A 17,609-nucleotide genomic window follows, 5' to 3' on the forward strand; every position below is an offset into this window, starting at 1 on the left:
TCCTGCGTTTTGAGCAGGCTTTTTGGTTGTTTTTCTGCCGGATGATCTGACCCGGCTGGCCTGCATGCGCCAGGTACACTCTGACCGGGCTGTGTTGAATGTCTAGAGCAGGCCCTGGGTGTCGTCGGCTCCCGATCCCCTTTGCAGGGAGTCGTGAAAACCCAGGTACATGTAGATCTACATGTAGTAACTGGTTTTTACTGCTCCCTGGCCTGGCCTGCATCGACCGGATAGTCTTCATCATGCTTGGTGTATAGCTAGTCAAGTATTTTGACCAGGGAGTCGTAAAATACCTCCTACGACTCCCTGATTTTGACGACTTCCTGGTAGATCTACCATGTATTCAAGGCTACAATGGTCTGCATGATCCGGTGCACCGGTGGCCAGATCTACAAAAAAAGTGACTGCTCTTTTGTTTTGTGACTAGCAAGAGTGCATAAATAAGTAGTACTAGTACTAGTAGTAGATCTATTCTCTGACATGACAGGCTCTCGGCGCTAGGCCATAGGCGCAGTAGCGTTCTGCGAGTGGTAACCATTGGCTTCTCGCTATCAAAGTGTACTGGAGCTACTGTACTAGCTGTACCGTCAACAATGCCAGCACGAGTACAGTAATTAGTTGTGCAGTTCGCCATCCTACATCCCTGAGTCCTGGTCTGAGCTGATATGAGAAGGTGATTGCGGAATCAATGGTCGCACTGTGCAAATTGGGGTATTACATGAAGCAGTAGAGGCTGGGCCCAGTTTTCTGCCGGGTACGGTAATTGTAATCCATAGCATGCAATCACTTGAACCCAAAATTTCCGGTGGTTGGGGGTGGGGCGACTTGTACTAATCATCTGGAATTTTTTTCAATTACCTGAGCATGTGCCCACAACACAATATGTACCGGTATGTCAAAAATGCTCACAATTTCACACAGAGTTCTATCTTCTATTATATAGACACAGTAGGCTATGGCGTAATCCCGGACATACCTTTTCGTACGGAAAAGCACACCTTGGAGCCGCCATTTTGACGGAGAGAGAGGGGGTGTTACACTAATGACTAATGTGAACTTGACACCGAAAGCCGATGATATGGTAGATGAGATGATTTTGTAACGGGCGCCCGGATTACTGCCAAGCTGCCTGATAAACACTGGACAGGTGTAAGCATCAATGGCAATCATTTTGTCGATAGCTAAGAAATTCCATGCCAGACAGGATATTCTAGTTTGAACTAGCCTTGATTGCCCTTGTGGTTCTGTCTATGGGGAATACAACTGTATCACCGATTTACTAATAGTAGGATCAGTGCATCTATGAAATTCATCGGGAGTAGTATGAAATGGACAGTCTTTTCTGCAAGCACGTATCCTGCTGTTAGCTCAGTGTCCAAACAGACCAAACCCTTCGGCTTCCTACTGTAGCCGTATTTTTGTCTGTGAGCATACGCGGCTTCGTCATCACTGTGATTGTTTGTACGCGTAACTGTTACATGTATTGGCGGTTTCCTGTGTGCTTGCTAGAATGCAAACTGCTGCCAGAGTCTCGTCTGGTGGTTGTGCGGCTCTGAGCCGGGATGACAGTGCTGCTTCTGCTGCTTCTGTGCCGGCTGTTGCCACTGGCCGGAGTAGAGATGCCACGGAGCATGTACGCGGCGCTTCAGATGTGATCATAGTCGGCGGGGGTATATCTGGTCTTGTTGGGGCATGCTCCCTGGCACAGGCGGGCTTCACAGTCACTCTACTGGAGGCTGACTGTAGACTGGGTAAGTTGCTTGCCGCGTGACTGCTCACCGTGGACAACGCACCGCGAGGCACCACTATCTCTCTATTGTGTTGACATGATTATCCTACTGCAGTACTCTTTTTTTCCACGGCCACCACCACCACCACCACCACCACCACCACCACCACCACCACCACCACCACCACCAGCACCACCACCACCAGCAGCACCACCACCACCACCACCACCACCAGCAGCACCACCAGCACTGGCATCACCATTGCTATGTGATCCAATGTCCGTGACCGCCGGTACAGCAGTGGCTAGTGCCAGTCCAATGTGCAGTCATCGTAGTACAAAATAGTACATTGTACTATGTACTATGTGTAATCACTGTTAGGCCGGGATGTTCTTGACATACCCTCAGTTTCTGCGATAGTCGCAGAGAACCGTGTTGAACCTCGCTTTCCCTGGGCGTGAGATTAGTGTTTTGACTTCCGGGTTAGGAGATTAGTGTTTTGACTGCCGGGTTAGCTGCCTCTTGGACCAATCTGTGCTGATTTGCCATGTTCTTTGTCATATTTTCTCTGTCATACTTCCACTGGTCGGTGTATATGAAGGTGGTCGCTTACTACAGGTTGATGCTTACCCAGGCTATGGCCTGATTGACATGGGCGGCGAGCTCGTGGAGGGTGAGCACTCCGTGCTGACACGCCTTATTGAGGAGAAGGGATGGACAAGTCACGAGGTATGCACAATCATGCTGGCAACGCAACTCACAGAAATTAACTGATCTTTCCACAATGACTTGAAACACACCTCCTATCTGCTTGACGTCATGTGTCACGCATACCGGTATCTGTGCACAGTAGTTGCGTGCATTGTGTAAATATAGCTTGGAGAAGCCTCGGCGAACCGTCCAATTGGTATTCTACGACTGCATCCTCGTAGCATACAGGACTATGCAGTATGCACCCACCCGTTTGAGGCTAAATGTACCGCAACGGCTGGCTATAGTCACCCTCTGCACATGCTACAGCCGCTATACCCACCCTGCACACATGAATGCTTGCTGTCGGCCGTTAGTTTGAAGAACTGAATGGGCTGTGTGCACGCATGCGCAGATCCGGAGACGGAAGGGAAAACGAGAAAAAAATGCTTCGTCAAATTGCGGATCTGAGACTACTGCAGACAGAATATCTGAAGTCTAAACGCATTTACTGGGGATGCATTGTGCATACGTAGTGTGACCATGGTGACTGGATGCGAAGAGGAACGAACTAGGAACAGCGATGCCTCCGATATTGCAGTGTGACTGACACAGTTACTACTGCCGATAGGTGACTAGGATTGCCATGGCTGTGCAGTCATGCCGGCATACACTATTCAGGGTTCTACTGAGCCAAGTGAAAATTAATAGTAGGGGTGGTGTGTGTGGGGGGGGGGGGGGGGGGAGACAGTTACCCTGTAACCAATTTTCCAAAGTTGTCTTACCATACCAAATACAACTCACGGGAGCGAACCCCTGACTTAAACCAGACAAATGTGCCTTCATGAACCCTCTACTCCGGCTCTAGTAATAACTATCCACTGCATTTTCGTTGAATGGCATGAAAATCACGAAAATCGACAAATGGGTAGGGGCGTGCCACTTTTCACGGGGGGGGGCTCAATCAGAGTAGAAGGGTGCTGGGCCCCTGCCCCCCCCCCCCCCCCCCCCCGGCCCCTTGGCTAGAACCCAGCTATTGCAGTGTGTGTATGTCCGCATGCATGCCTGCGGACATGTGTGTCTGTGTATGTAATCTAAAGGCATTTGATGACCGCTATGTGAAGCTACCACTACGAAAGATGTGTCGCCAGGCTTACTATGCTGATGAGAATCTCTTCTACGATGACAGCCCGTTTTTTCAACAACTACTTGACACATGGAGTATTGTGGAAGATGGCTACGAGGCAATTGTGGCTAAACAGAGTGATGGTGACAACGATGCTAACATGATGTAAGGAAGAATGCTTGCATTGCCGCTTTGAACATGCACAACAAGAAGACTTAGGACACATTGTAGTATGCATTGGTAATGTTTTGATGTGTGTTCAGTTCTGCCAGTCCATTTAGTTTCCTTTACACTCAGACCAGTAGTCAGTTCAAGTACATGTATGGTGTGAGTGTCTGGTGGCCTCCATTAGTGGAGGTATAATTATGACACATGCCGTGTGTCTCCATCATGTCACAGTCGAACTCAGTGGAGAGGTGACTGAATAACATCCAGCATGCTGTCCTCTTAGATTCTCCCAAGTTGATATACAGGTATGTATTGTATTTGATGTTTTGTCACATGATATTGATAGTGTGGAGACAGCCTACGGGGACTTGGGACTATTATTTTTATCCTGAAGATCATGGTGGCAATCCCCCCCCCCAGCATTGCAAACCCGGTATTGAATGTGTTCGTGTTCTGTTCTGATGTTGGTGACTTTCTGATTTTCAGGGACAGTAGTGTCGGTGAGCTACTGAATGCTGCATCAGTACCGAGTACAGACATTGGCTATCGTCTGATTGAAAGTACAGTGTGTCAACGGGATGGTGTCTGCATCGATGAATGTAGCGCTGCTATGGAGTGTGAAGGATGGGATTATGGCTCACTTGTCAGAAGGTAATTTGCAGTAGCGATCCCAAGCTACGTTACGCCAGTTGTCAGGTCACTGCCATCCCAGGCCGGTGATAGTCCAAGTGTTAATCCATGCAAGTTGCCAGTGGTATCTGTGATTAAATGGGATCTATGACTTGCATGTGTGCCATCCCTCCTTGTGCAGACTGGATGGCAGCTTTTCACTGCTTCTTCAGCACTATGTGGATATAGCGTATCATCTGCGGCACTGCCTGTCCATCCAGCTAAACAATGCAGTCAAGTCCATTACCTATCAGTGTAAGTAGAATAGTGTGAGAAGGTGTTGCAATGATTCCGCCTCCTTTCCTCACACTCTTCTCAGGTTCTCTTCTGGTTTTTGAGATAGCTGTGATGCTTCACTGGGGTGACGGGCATGTGTAGCCCTCCACTGGCAAGTGTAGCCTCCACTGGCATGTGTAGCCTTCATGGGCATATGCCGGTACAGTCAGACCTCGCCTATCTGGTCCTCTTTTATCCGGATCCCTCGCCATCCGGAAGAAAATCACCAGTTACCGATGTGCAGCATATGTTATGCATACAACAAAACCGGACCTCGCGATCCGCATACCGGTGCATGATTTTGTGTACAAACTGGTTGAAATGTGTACAAAAAGCTTTGTCGTATCCGGTCGCACGTGGCTTTCAGAAGCTAGAATCAGGGAGTTGTACAAGCAAGTGAGGTACTTGACCTGCTGGATGCATGCGGAGAGCACTCAGTTGCATGTTCTTGTCATTTTTCTCGCTTGTTTTACATATTGTGCACGCTAGTTGCACTACATAGGACACGTCTACACTGTATGTACGATGCCACTGCTTTTGATATGCCACATGCATATACAGCATGTGTGTTCAGTTATCCGGTTCCCTCGCCTATCCGGATACTTTTGTGGAAAACGGATGTGTACGGATAAGCGAGGTCTGACTGTAGCCTTCACTACTGTTCATGTGCATGAACCGTAATGATGATGATGATGATGATGATGATGATCGCCATCATGCATAGCAACACAGTGAGCTACAGTAGACTCGTACGCCCAAGAACGCGGTTTCAGAGGGCCAGCCTAGCAAAGTTCTTATTTTTCAGCGCCCCAGGCTACGTTCTTATTTCGCGTTCGTACGCGTCCAACATGACCCGTGACGCTCATGTACAATGCACTTTGTGCTACATGTACCGGTTGTACTCTTTACATGCACGTGTAGTATGTAGCGCTGCACTGGGTAATGTTTTCGCGAGGACCCGACCCGACAAGATTTTGTGGTTGCGGACTTGTTTTTCGTGTACTCAGACAAGATCATGAAGGTGCAATCCGCTTGCAAAACAAACCGGCGCTCAAATATCACGTCTCTTTCTCTCTCTCCTTTTCAGAAGATTGCATTGTAGTTATTACAATAGCAAAAAATGTCGCGTTCTTAAAAATCTTGGAGTTCGTTCTTTTTAAATCCAGGCTGGGGCGTTCTTAGATTTCCAGCCTGGACGTTCTTGGGCGCCACGTTCTTGGGCGTACGAGTCTACTGTATGGTCTGCATGTTGTATGCATGGTGGTACATTGTATTCATTTGTGTTCTGCTGCTGCTGCTGCTGCTGCTGCTGCTGCTGCTACTGCTGCTACTGCTGCTACTGCTGCTGCTGCTGCTGCTGCTGCTGCTGCTGCTGCTGCTGCTGCTGCTGCTGCTGCTGCTGCTGCTGCTGCTGCTGCTGCTGCTGCTGCTGCTACTGCTGCTGCTGCTGCTGCTGCTGCGGCCACCATGGCATACGTGTGTCTACATTGTGCAGGTTCGGCTGACCAGAACGTTAATGATCATCAGGTTGCTGTGGTGACTTCTAGCGGCAAGACCTATGCATCGAAGGTCGCCTTGGTTACAGTGCCACTCGCCGTTCTGCAGCGGCATGGCATTCACTTCAATCCACCGTTGCCACGACGACTGACATCTACCATAGAAAGTCTGAGCATGCAGAATGCAATGAAGGTCTACTTGAGGTTTACAAAGTGCTTTTGGCCGGAAGATATCGGAATATTGTACAGCACCGATGGATTTCTCAAGCAGTTCTGGATGGATGCTCCTCATTTCTATGATGACGCTAAACTTGACAGCACGTATGATTCCAAACTGTGTTCAACGCCAAGGCAAGCAAGTAACACGGAGGCAGGAACACACGAGATCGACACCTCAGCCAGCAATGATGTCACCACGATGTCACTACCTGCTTGGAGGCAAACGTATGTACCATACGTGGGCGTGACTGGTGGTAAGCATTCAGGCAGTAATGCAACACCACAAAATGGACACCGTGGAGACTGTCTTGACATGGCTGATGTTGGCGTTACCATGGTGAGACGTGAGGACGTACAAACACTGCCACACTGTACACCTGCCAGTGGAGAGACTGAGCAATCCATGGGAGATGCGGGGTCTGTGGATTACAAGGGTCATGCCGGTGATGGGCCTGATATTGGGGTCACTGATTCCAGGAACAGCCATGACGCGCCGCGGCAGGAATGCAAGCAGCCCTTCTATGCCATGTTTGGATTTGCTACGAGTCGTGTTGCTGACAGCGTGTGTGAGTTAGCACCAGCGCAACTAGTGCAGCGAGTTTTACACCAACTGGATGAGATGTTTGGCAGGTGAGAGAGCTCTTATAGATTGATATTGATAAGTTTGATGGTTTTTTTAAACAGCCATAAAGGGACATGGTGGAGGAATCAAGATAAGGGTTTGGGTTAAAACTTAAAACAGATAAAACTCAAACATCAATAATTTGTATTATACTGATAGTGTGGTTTCCGCCTAAGCTCCATGTACAGCTCTTTATGTGGAGTTTTCGGCAGCATAACTCACATCGCATGCGCAGTACACCACTGCTGCGATGTGATGATGTTTGTACAGCCAGAGCAGTGCTGAGTTGATATGCAGTCTGGAACTCGCACAGACTGCTCGGTGGACCCCTATATTTCCAAGTAGTGCTTTTTCCCAACTATCACTGGATGTGCACAACGCTTTTTGCGTGAAGTAAGCGTTTTTTTGTTTTTTTTACAAGAGCCACACACCATCATTGTGCAACCGCTGGCAAAAACACGCACGCACGCGTGTGTGCGTGCGTGCGTGTGTGTGTGTGCCTGCATGTTTGCATCATTTCAGGTCAGATGGTGACGATGACGGCGACCAGGTATCTCATCCGGCCACTGAATATTTTCATAGTGCACTGGTGATGTGCTGGGGAGATCAAGAATTTGTTGGTGGCGGTGAGTGTATGTTTAAAAATATTTCTGATGAATTGTTTCAATTTGTTTGGCATGCACCGTGTATCTTCCACAGCCCATGGGGTGCGAATCGCAGAGCTGAAGCATTGCTATGGATATTAAAATCCAGAAAGGCGGAAACTGCGAAAAAATATTTCAAAAAAGCCCTACGGAAGGCCAAACGTAGGAAAGCGCTTTCCTACGGAAATCCGTGGAGAAATTTACGCGTGAAAGTTGCCCTCACTCCCCGGCGAGTACGACATACGGATTTTGTCCTCTCTCATGTGATCTCTTGGCCACCTGGTCTGTACGAACATAGCCAGCGCACACATACACAATAAAGAACTCTGCATGGATCCTGGCTAAGCAAGACATGTACTATGTCACTTTTTGACGTCACGCGCCTTTGGCATTGTAGTTCAGGAATACAAATTTGAATGTAAAATATTTCTGTAAAGGAAATGCTTCTCCCCCTGGCCCCCGCCACACAACAACTGTCGAAAAGATTAGAATTCCCAATCTCTCGATTTATCAACACAGGTCACAAGTCCGATCTCACCTCTACAGGTGGCACACATCATAGGACAAAGGAGTCTGTAGTAATCGCTCTTTCCAGAATAATACTAGAGAACAACAAAACTGAAAACCACTCGTGTCCAAGAAACGCAGCATAACCCACCCCCGTGGGAGAAGAAAAACACATTCGCAAAAGCGCGCCAAACTGTGCTGCATGCACGTGCCTTGACAAGTACATGTACAGTCATGCATACGTGGGCCAGAACAAGTCATACAAAGCACGGGAACGTGGGCATGGAACTAGAGTTTTGTACTGAAACAAGAACAGGCACAAACATGATACAAATCGCGCGACAAGGTCGCCGCGACACTCCAGCCGACCGGGAATGTACACCGGGAGGTAACTTATAGAGCATAAGCAATGCAGATACACACGCACACACACACACACACACACACACACACACACACACACACACACACACACACACACACACACACAGCAAGCAGTTAAACAGGCATACAGAGAGTTTTATGTGCTTGTGAGGTCACTGCCAATTGGACCAAGCACCACCTAATCCTCACACTCTGACACGGTCAAACTTATCAGGCGTGTCGGATGTGTACGTGCAGCAACGATACAGCTGTCCACTTTGCAATATTCTGCCGGGCCTTGTCAGCTGCCGCACGAGTTGGTCGCTGGGGGTTGTCAGATGCTGGTGCAGTAACTGGCACCTCACTTGCAGTTTCCGGGAGTTCCGTTAGGACTTGGCGACACTCAAGGCCGTACAATTTGCATACTGGTCGATTGACCTCCTTGCCTGTGCTGGTTATAATGCAGGCAGCCCGGACGGCGCCGTCGGTCTGGCTCTTCTCTAGTGCGACAACACGGGCCAGCTTCCACATGCATCTTGGAGCCGTCTCTTCGTCAACGAGGACAACTTCGCCCACACTAGGTTCCGGTGGGGGTTTGGGGCAATGTTGCCGTTTGGACGTGTGAGCCATCCGCTCTTGGAGCACTTGGAGGTAGTCTGTTCGCCACAAGCTCCAGAACAGTTCGCTTTGGGTCTGCCTGTGACGCCACTCGGTGAGCAGGGATAATGCCGGGTCGGTACTTGGAGGTGTATACTCGGGGTCATCCAGCGCAGTTGAAAGTGGCAGAGCAGCTGGACGACTTCCAAGGAGGAAGTGAGCAGGAGTCAGTATCTTGACATCCCTGCCCTCGTAGTCGGCGGTGACGGAGGTAAGGGGTCTGCTGTTGACTGCCGCTTCGGCTTCAGCTAGAAGAGTGGCGAGCTGATCAAGACGGAGGTGCTGACGCCCCAGTGCCTTCCGTAGGCTCCGCTTCACTAGCCCCACCATTCTTTCGTACACTCCTCCCTGCCAAGGTGCGAAGGCGGTTGTGAATTTCCAGGTGATACCCTGGCTGGTGAAGTAGTTGGCAACACCAGGGTCCGTGGCGACTGTGCTCCACAGCTGGTCGAGCACACCACTGGCTGCTTTGAATTGCGATGCGTTGTCTGAATACAACAGGCGGGGTACCCCTCTCCTGGCCACGAATCTCCGGAAACAGGCAATGAACTGAAGCGCTGTCATATCAATGACCCACTCGAGATGCACAGCACGTACCGCAAGACATGTCAAGAGGCAAACCCAGACCTTGGATGTTGTAGTGCCATCGGCTTGCTTCACCAGTATCGGACCAAAATAATCGAGGCCAACATACTCGAATGGGGCTGCTGGAACCACTCGTTCCTTCGGTAGGGCTGGAGGGGACGGCAGCTTGTACGGTGGCCCTTCATGCCTGCGGCAAACGGTGCAATTTCGGAGGATGGAACGAACCGCTCGGCGGCCCTGCGGCACCCAGAAGTTGAGTCGCAAATGGGCTAGCGTGTGGGCTGTGCCGGCATGCAAGAGGCGGCAGTGAACGTCAGTAATGACGAGTCGGGTAAGCCGGTGAGTAGCTGGTAAGAGAGCCAGGGCCGGATGACCAGCCAATGCAAGTCGCCCATGACAATGTAGTAGGCCGTGATCATCAATGGCGACGCCAAGTTGTCCGCGGATGGGGCAATGGTTGTTGGTTGCGAAGCTCTGGAACACATCAGCAAAGCATTCAAGCTGAGCCATCCGAATGAGTACAGCTAGAATGAGACGCCGAGAGGCCGCATTGAGATGCGAAGATGAGGCTAGAGCGGTCAGCAATGAACAGAGGAGGGGGTGAGTGGTTCGTAGGCGAGACTGACTGACCGGCAACAAACGGGACCAGAGCCGCTGCTGGATGAAGTTACAGACGTAGAAGCTGATGCGAATAAGTCGCTCTAGCGATGACACCCGGTCACAGATAGTGGTGGCGATGGCAGGCCGTGACTGGGGGAATGCTGTGGCGATTAGCGTGGCACCATGCAACACCTTCGGTCCACGAACCTCAGTAGCAGCAAGTTCCATAACGTCAGGTGTGACGACTAGTTTCTGTGGCCACTGGGAAGGCTCCTGAAGAAGCCAGCGTGGACCCTTCCACCAGAGTGTGCTAGCTGTGAGTTGCTCCATTGTCTGAGGGCGTGTTGCCAAGTCGGCTGGGTTATCCAAGGTTGGTACATAGCAGTACGAGATTGACGTGTGGGAGCGCAACACCCTAATTCGGTTCTGGACAAAGGTTGACAGGTCACGTCGGGAGGCCAGCCAGTGGAGAACACACTTGGAGTCCGTCCATAACGTTGTGGACGAGATCGGCAGATGAAGTTGGTCATGGAGAAATCGGGATAGTCGAGCACCGATTGTCACACCAAGTAACTCCAGACGCGGGATGGTCAACGAAGCAGTGCCGCCTGCATCGAGTTTGGGCATCGGAGCCAAGCGCAACTTGCTGTAGATGAGTCCGCTGTGATGCACCTCACCAACGGAGATCCGTAAATACGCAACAGCAGCATATACCTCGGCTGATGCGTCTGTGAAGATGTGTAGTTGAACATCTGTCGCGGTGGCAACCGGACCACAGAGTCGAGGGACAGGTAGTGACGTAGCGGTTGACATCATAGTCGAGATAGCTGCCCACCTGTCGGCCAGATGTGCTGGTAGCGGCGAGTCCCAATCGAGCTGAACTTGCCATAATTCTCTCAGGAGGAGTCGGGCCTGAAGAGTGATGGGTAGTAGCAGGCCAAGCGGGTCATACAGGCTAGAGAGACCGCTCAGGATAGTGCGCTTGGTGACAGGCTGAGACGGACACCGCAGCACCTTACTCTCTGGGATGGTAAGAACATCGGCATGTGTATCCCAGAGGAGACCGAGAACCTTGGTGCGACGGGAGGTGAGAAGATCATCTTCAGGGAGAGCGGCACGAACCACGGCCGAGCTGCTGGTCCATTCACGTAAGTTCATTGACGCCTCGGCAAAGATACTCTTGGCCTGGTCGTGGACGGGCAATGCTTCTTCATCGGTCCGGACGCCAATGACAACGTTGTCGACGTAGATATTCCTGGCAATCGTTTCAGACAATGGCGACGGGTGGCGCTGTAGGTGGTGGCGGATTGTGGCTTCCAATAGAAATGGGCTAGCAATTACACCAAAGGGCATTCTGCAGAACCGGTAAACCGCAAGGTTGTCCTTGGTCAGGTGAGGATTCGTAGCATCCCTGAGCCAGAGAAAACGTGTCACATCGCGGTCTTCCTTCCGGATACGCAGTTGAAGAAACGCCTTCTCGATGTCAGCAACAATGGCAACGTTGTAGCACCGAAAGCGCAGGAGCATACCACAGAGGTTGGGCAGACGGATAGGGCCCCGGTGCATGCATTCGTTCAGGCTTTTCGACTGCTTCGTTGTCTTCGCCGAGGCATCGTAGACAATGCGTAGCTTCGTGGTCTGTTTCGACGGCGTTATAACTGGCTGATGGGGCAAATAGTGCTGTGGCGCGCCCGTAGGCGGTGGGTTCGCGACAGGCTCGATGATCCCCAGGTCAACTTGCGATTGGATGACCTTGTCGTACTGCTGTCGGAGGTCGGAATCATTGGCTAAGCGACGGCACAACGTAGACAACCGGCCAAATGCGAGGCTATAGTTGGTTGGCAGGTCAGGTGGTTCCGATTTCCATGGCCAGGCCACTTCGTACCGGCCACCAGTGAACTGGATGTGGTCCTGGAAATGGCGGAGCGCCAGGTCATCAGCAGTGACGTCGGGGCAGTCGTGGATGCCAATCCGATCCAAATTCCACATCTCGGTCAGATTGGGTGTGAGTGTCGACCGCGGCGTGGAATCCATTACTTGGAGCTGATGGGAGGCAAGGCGTACAGCGGTGTGACACAGCAGTGTGGATGTTTGGCTGGAGTCATCATGTGACGGAGCACAGCAGCCAGTAAGGATGTAACCCAGACGCGATGGGAGGAGCAACAGACCCGACGGCAACACGATCCGGTCCTGTTGAATAATGCTCCAGAAGTAATCCGTGCCGATTAACAGGTCAACGGATGCCTTCTCAGATGTGTCTGGAAGGTTGTCAGCCAGACTAGAAGATAGCGACTGCAGGAACTGTCGGTCTTGATCAGGAATCGCACTGCGATGGACAGGGTCGGTGATTTTTGGCAGAACATGGGCTGTCAGAGGGAGCAGGGAGCCATCTTGTAGTGCCAGCTCGAAGTCGACAACATTGGCCTGTAGTCGCTGCGGCCCACTACTGGCAAATGTGGACACGTGCAGATACTCCGTACACCGAACAGGAAGTCCAAGTGACTCCGCGGCGGAACTTGTGAGAAAGGTACGTTGACTGCCGCTGTCAAGAAGTACACGAGCGGAAAGTGATTGCCCGCCATTGTGGAGTGTCACCTTGGCCGTCTGCAGGTAGACGTTAGCAGTAGAGACACCGTGACCGGAAGCTACAGTGGTGGGGCTTCCCGGAGGATCTGAAGCGTGCTCTGGCTGCTGACTACCGAGGGGAGGGTTGTGGACAGCAGCTTGAGTGGTATGCTGGCTAGCGAACAGTGTTGGACAAATAGACGCGTGGTGGCGGTTGGTGATCTGACAGTGGCGGCATGTCCGTGCCCGAGTGCAAGCAGCAGCTTGATGACCCTTGCCAAGACACCGGAAGCAGCGTTGTGTCTTGAGAAGCTGGGCCTTGCGGGTTTGCTCTGTGCCGTACGCCAGACAGTCATCATGACCGTGGTTACCACCGCAGTAGACGCAGGGTGAGCGAAATCCAGAGGGCTTTTGTGATGCACTTGAGTGACGCAGCTGTGAAGGGGCCGGCGAGGTTGTTTGCTGTTGCGCTGCTGACACCAATAGAGCACTTCCGCTAGCAACATGATCAGATACAGCGGTCATTGGGTGGTCGGAAAAGCTGGAGCGTTGTTGGGCACGCTCATGCAGGGTGACGTACCGTTTGAGAGCCTGCATCAGTGTCTTGACATCCCACACCATTGAGGCTTCAGAAAGAGGACGCCACTCCTCCAGCTTGGTGGTCACCTCGAGGGGGAACTTCGACAGGATCTGCTGGCTGACCAGGTTCTGACCACGGAGGTTTTCGCCCTGTGCCTCCAGCTGTCTGAGGAGGTTGTGAACGGTCTCCTGCGTGACCTTGATAGACGCCAATTGGGAGGACGATGGAGGGAGTTGTTGCAGGTGTCGGTAGAGCTTGGTGACGATGACCTCCGGCTTCCCATACTCCTCCCTCAGGGCTTGCAGGGCGATGGGATAGTTGTCGTTCGTGACCGCTAAGCCTGCAATCAAGCGGTTCGGTGGACCGCTTAACGCTGTGCGCAGATATGTGAACTTGGACACATCCGGAAGTGGCTGGGCGTCTACAGACGCAGAAAACATGTCCCAGAATGCGGGCCAGGCAAGTGTGTCACCACTGAAGGTGGGCACGGTCAGCTTCGGCAAGTGAATTGCTGTCACTGCTGGTTTGGCAGATGGTGGAGGAGGAGTGGCACTCGTGGCGGCACTACCCCCAGTTCGCACTGAGGTACCAGGCACCCTGGAAGAGGGTGATCGCTTCGGTTTACGAGATGTCCCGCCAGAAGACCGAGTGCCGGCGGAACTGGAACTGGACCAGTCGGAGTCACTGTCTGTATCTGATACGGGATCGGGTGTCATGGGAATGCGGAAGCGAAAATTCGGAGACGGGACGACTGGAGTGGCTGGAGAGCCAGTAGCAGGGACAGGACTAACAGCAGTCACAGGAGAGCTCGCAGGAGCGGAAGGTGGACCCTTGGAGTGGACCACCACTGCTGATGGGCTGAAGGATACGCTGGTCAAGGCAGCGGCTGGGGACGTCGTGGGGGAGGGCTGTGGGGCACTGGATCGACTCGAGTTGGCGATTGCCTCCAGTTCCGCATCTGCTGTGGCGAGTCCGGACGGGTTCTCCCTCTGTAGAACGGTACGTGCGTCCCTCAGGACTTCCAGGTTATTGTCGAACTCGAACTCCCACTTGTCGAGTTGCTCCAGGCGGTCCTCAACATCCGAGGAAGTCGCCTGTTCGGTCAGATCGCGGAGTCTAGCCTGTGTGGCATTGATTTCAGCTGCAAGGCGTTCAGCCTGCTGCCAATCTCGTAGCAGGTAGTGCGGTGATGGAGCGTCTTTGGCAAGCTCCCGGGTTAAATTGTGGCGAAGGCGTGTGAGTCGTCGCTTCGTGTTTGCCCTACACTTTACAAGCTGGGCGATAGTCTCCATCAATCTGGTCGGAATTTACTAAATAAACTGAGGAAAATCTCTGGTCACTAAAGCACCATGTCGAAAAGATTAGAATTCCCAATCTCTCGATTTATCAACACAGGTCACAAGTCCGATCTCACCTCTACAGGTGGCACACATCATAGGACAAAGGAGTCTGTAGTAATCGCTCTTTCCAGAATAATACTAGAGAACAACAAAACTGAAAACCACTCGTGTCCAAGAAACGCAGCATAACCCACCCCCGTGGGAGAAGAAAAACACATTCGCAAAAGCGCGCCAAACTGTGCTGCATGCACGTGCCTTGACAAGTACATGTACAGTCATGCATACGTGGGCCAGAACAAGTCATACAAAGCACGGGAACGTGGGCATGGAACTAGCGTTTTGTACTGAAACAAGAACAGGCACAAACATGATACAAATCGCGCGACAAGGTCGCCGCGACAACAACGCAAACTCTTGATTGTATCTTCAATACTCTTATAATTATACCAAGAAATGACGAGGGCGCAGGAGGAGAGAGACAAACTGGGTGAAGACAAAAAGGACAACGGGAAGACTCCCGGGAAAAGACTCCAAGAAAACAACAAAGAACAAGCAGTAATGAACCGAGGTCTGCGAGGACAAATCGTGACGACCAATCAGGGACTAATACGTACAGAACACATGACCAAGACCAAGACAACCAGACCACGGACGAATCACACACGACTCTCATTCCCAGACCAAACTAGCACTGCGCATGTACAGCATTCACTTGACAGTCACTCTCACACAGACGGAAGCACATCCTCACACTCTGACAACGCGTACTCTTGCATGCACCACATACCATAAACGTCACACATCACACCATACTCGCGTACACTTAGACCATATATGACATCAGACACTGGACTCCACAAGACAAGAACCAAATACAACGACATGCGTAAATCATAGTTGTAATACAAATAATTCGTAACATTTCAATCTGTTTGTGTCCTGGATAGTACGATACTGGTGTTGTGCCTGCATTGCTGGCTGCCATGCCACCCGGCCCGTGATTGTAACTCACATTGTAGGCTGTGTTGTGTGCTGTCTCCCTGCTCACAGGTTACTGTGCTCCCAGTGCTGGTGCACGCCGCCATAAAACTGAATTTCACCGACCAGTAGACGACCGCATATACTTTGCAGGTGAGCATGTTCATCAGCAACTCTCCAGCGTGCACACGGCTATGGAGACTGGACTGGATGCCGCCGAGAAAATATCCCGCTATTTATCCCCGGCCTTGTCAACTTGCAGTCAATCGGCCGGTGAGCGGTAACATGCGGTCGAGTTATGAGTGTTGCCCTGGTAACATGCAGTCGAGTAGTGGATGTTGCCCTGGTAACATGCAGTCGAGTTGTGAGTGTTGCCCTGGTAGCATGCAGTTGAGTAGTGAGTGTTGCCCTGGAAACATGCAGTCGAGTAGTGAGTGTTGCCCTGGCCTTGTCAATATGCAGTCAAAAAGCAAAATGCTGCTTTGGCTCCTTTATTTTGCCCTTGAGTGCTGGAAGGATGACTCAAAGTACTTGAAGTACTATCATACAAGTAGTGACATAGTGACAAATGAAATTCGGCCGACTAATGGATGAAGCAAAACTACCATTTGGTGTGACATGTGCCCCAGTGTTCAAAGTCATGCTAGCTGCGCCATGCAGCAGCAAGCCGCCGGCGTGCTCGGTAGTATACGGTTGCCTCATGATTTAGTATGCTGCTCCCCGTGCACTGTATCGCTGTAGTTTCAGCTGGCGAAACGCTTGTAAAATACTGTTTACATGTAAAAGGACTTTGAATCAACAAGCTTTTCTCTTTTTTTTTAAATCATGTCAAACGTAGCTGCGCCGGTGAGGCGCCCCTCAGAATTTTGAAACCTTTTCCGCTCTTCAACTTTTTTTAAATTAATAACTTATTCAGATTGGACGTTATCTGTCTTGCAAATACCGGCAGCCTACATGGTGCTGTGTGACTGGGCACTGCACGAGGAAGGAGCTTGAGGTGTGAACACTGCAATTTACTTTTCATATCCGCAAACTGAATAGTACACTGTGCAAAAGAATAATCGTGACATCACTGAGTACATTTAGTAGTGTTGCATTGGCTTTTGTGAATTATTTTATTCGTTTATATTTTTTATAGAGATCCAAAGATACTCCTCTGTACTGTGTAGCTAACACTGAACAGCAAAGGTTTGGTTGGGATAAAAATATCTTCGGTTGGATTGTGAAATCGTATTGACTGTGACCTGGTGATGCCTTCAGGCTGTGGACGGCCCATGACACTGCGCCTTTCATGCTGCACACTGACAAAGTGACACTGAGCTGCCACGGAGTGACGGCATCTCCCCAATACTGCAAAAGTCCAGAACTCAGTAGGTCAAGGAGACTCCCGTATACTGCTATTCATGTATACTACATACAATGTCATGTATGCCCGCCAAGAAGGCAAGAGTAGATAAACAATCTACTCTTGATAGCCTATGGACTAGGGCTCCCTAGCCAGGTTTCTGCTGGACGTGAGTCGCCAACTCGCAGTGTGCATACAGTCAGACCTCGCTTTTAAAACCGCACACATCCGTTTTCCACAAAATATCCGGATAGGCGAGGGAACCGGATAACCGAACACCGGTTACCGGGTATGTTGGATGCAATGCGTATGTTGTAAATCTGTAACCAGCTATTTTCTTCCGGATGCCGAGGGATCCGGATAAAGGAGGACCGGATAAGCGAGGTACCAGGGAGTAGACAAAATACCATAGTATCAAGAGTACAATACCCCCCCCCCCAGGCCAGGGA

General features: G+C 51.0%; 1 protein-coding gene across 4 annotated transcripts; it reads left to right on the forward strand.

Annotated features, from left to right (window-relative positions):
• Positions 1-369: 369 nt before the first annotated feature.
• Positions 370-16,995, forward strand: LOC135824685 (uncharacterized). Of its 4 annotated transcripts, none has more exons than XM_065337405.1 (9): positions 370-754; positions 1,510-1,751; positions 2,332-2,459; positions 3,521-3,711; positions 4,201-4,365; positions 4,526-4,638; positions 6,155-7,004; positions 7,519-7,622; positions 15,888-16,995. In XM_065337405.1, the coding sequence occupies exons 2-9, from the start codon at positions 1,511-1,513 to the stop codon at positions 16,097-16,099; spliced, it is 2,004 nt and encodes a 667-aa protein (XP_065193477.1). In that variant the 5' UTR covers positions 370-754; position 1,510; the 3' UTR covers positions 16,100-16,995. The 4 variants fall into 4 exon arrangements, with proteins under 4 accessions (XP_065193477.1, XP_065193469.1, XP_065193484.1 ...); XM_065337397.1 differs by having other exon boundaries at positions 370-673; XM_065337412.1 differs by lacking the exon at positions 1,510-1,751 and having other exon boundaries at positions 374-754.
• Positions 16,996-17,609: the final 614 nt, after the last annotated feature.

Source organism: Sycon ciliatum, chromosome 1, assembly GCF_964019385.1.
Source record: "Sycon ciliatum chromosome 1, ocSycCili1.1, whole genome shotgun sequence".
In the NCBI taxonomy this organism is placed as follows: Eukaryota; Metazoa; Porifera; class Calcarea; order Leucosolenida; family Sycettidae; genus Sycon; species Sycon ciliatum.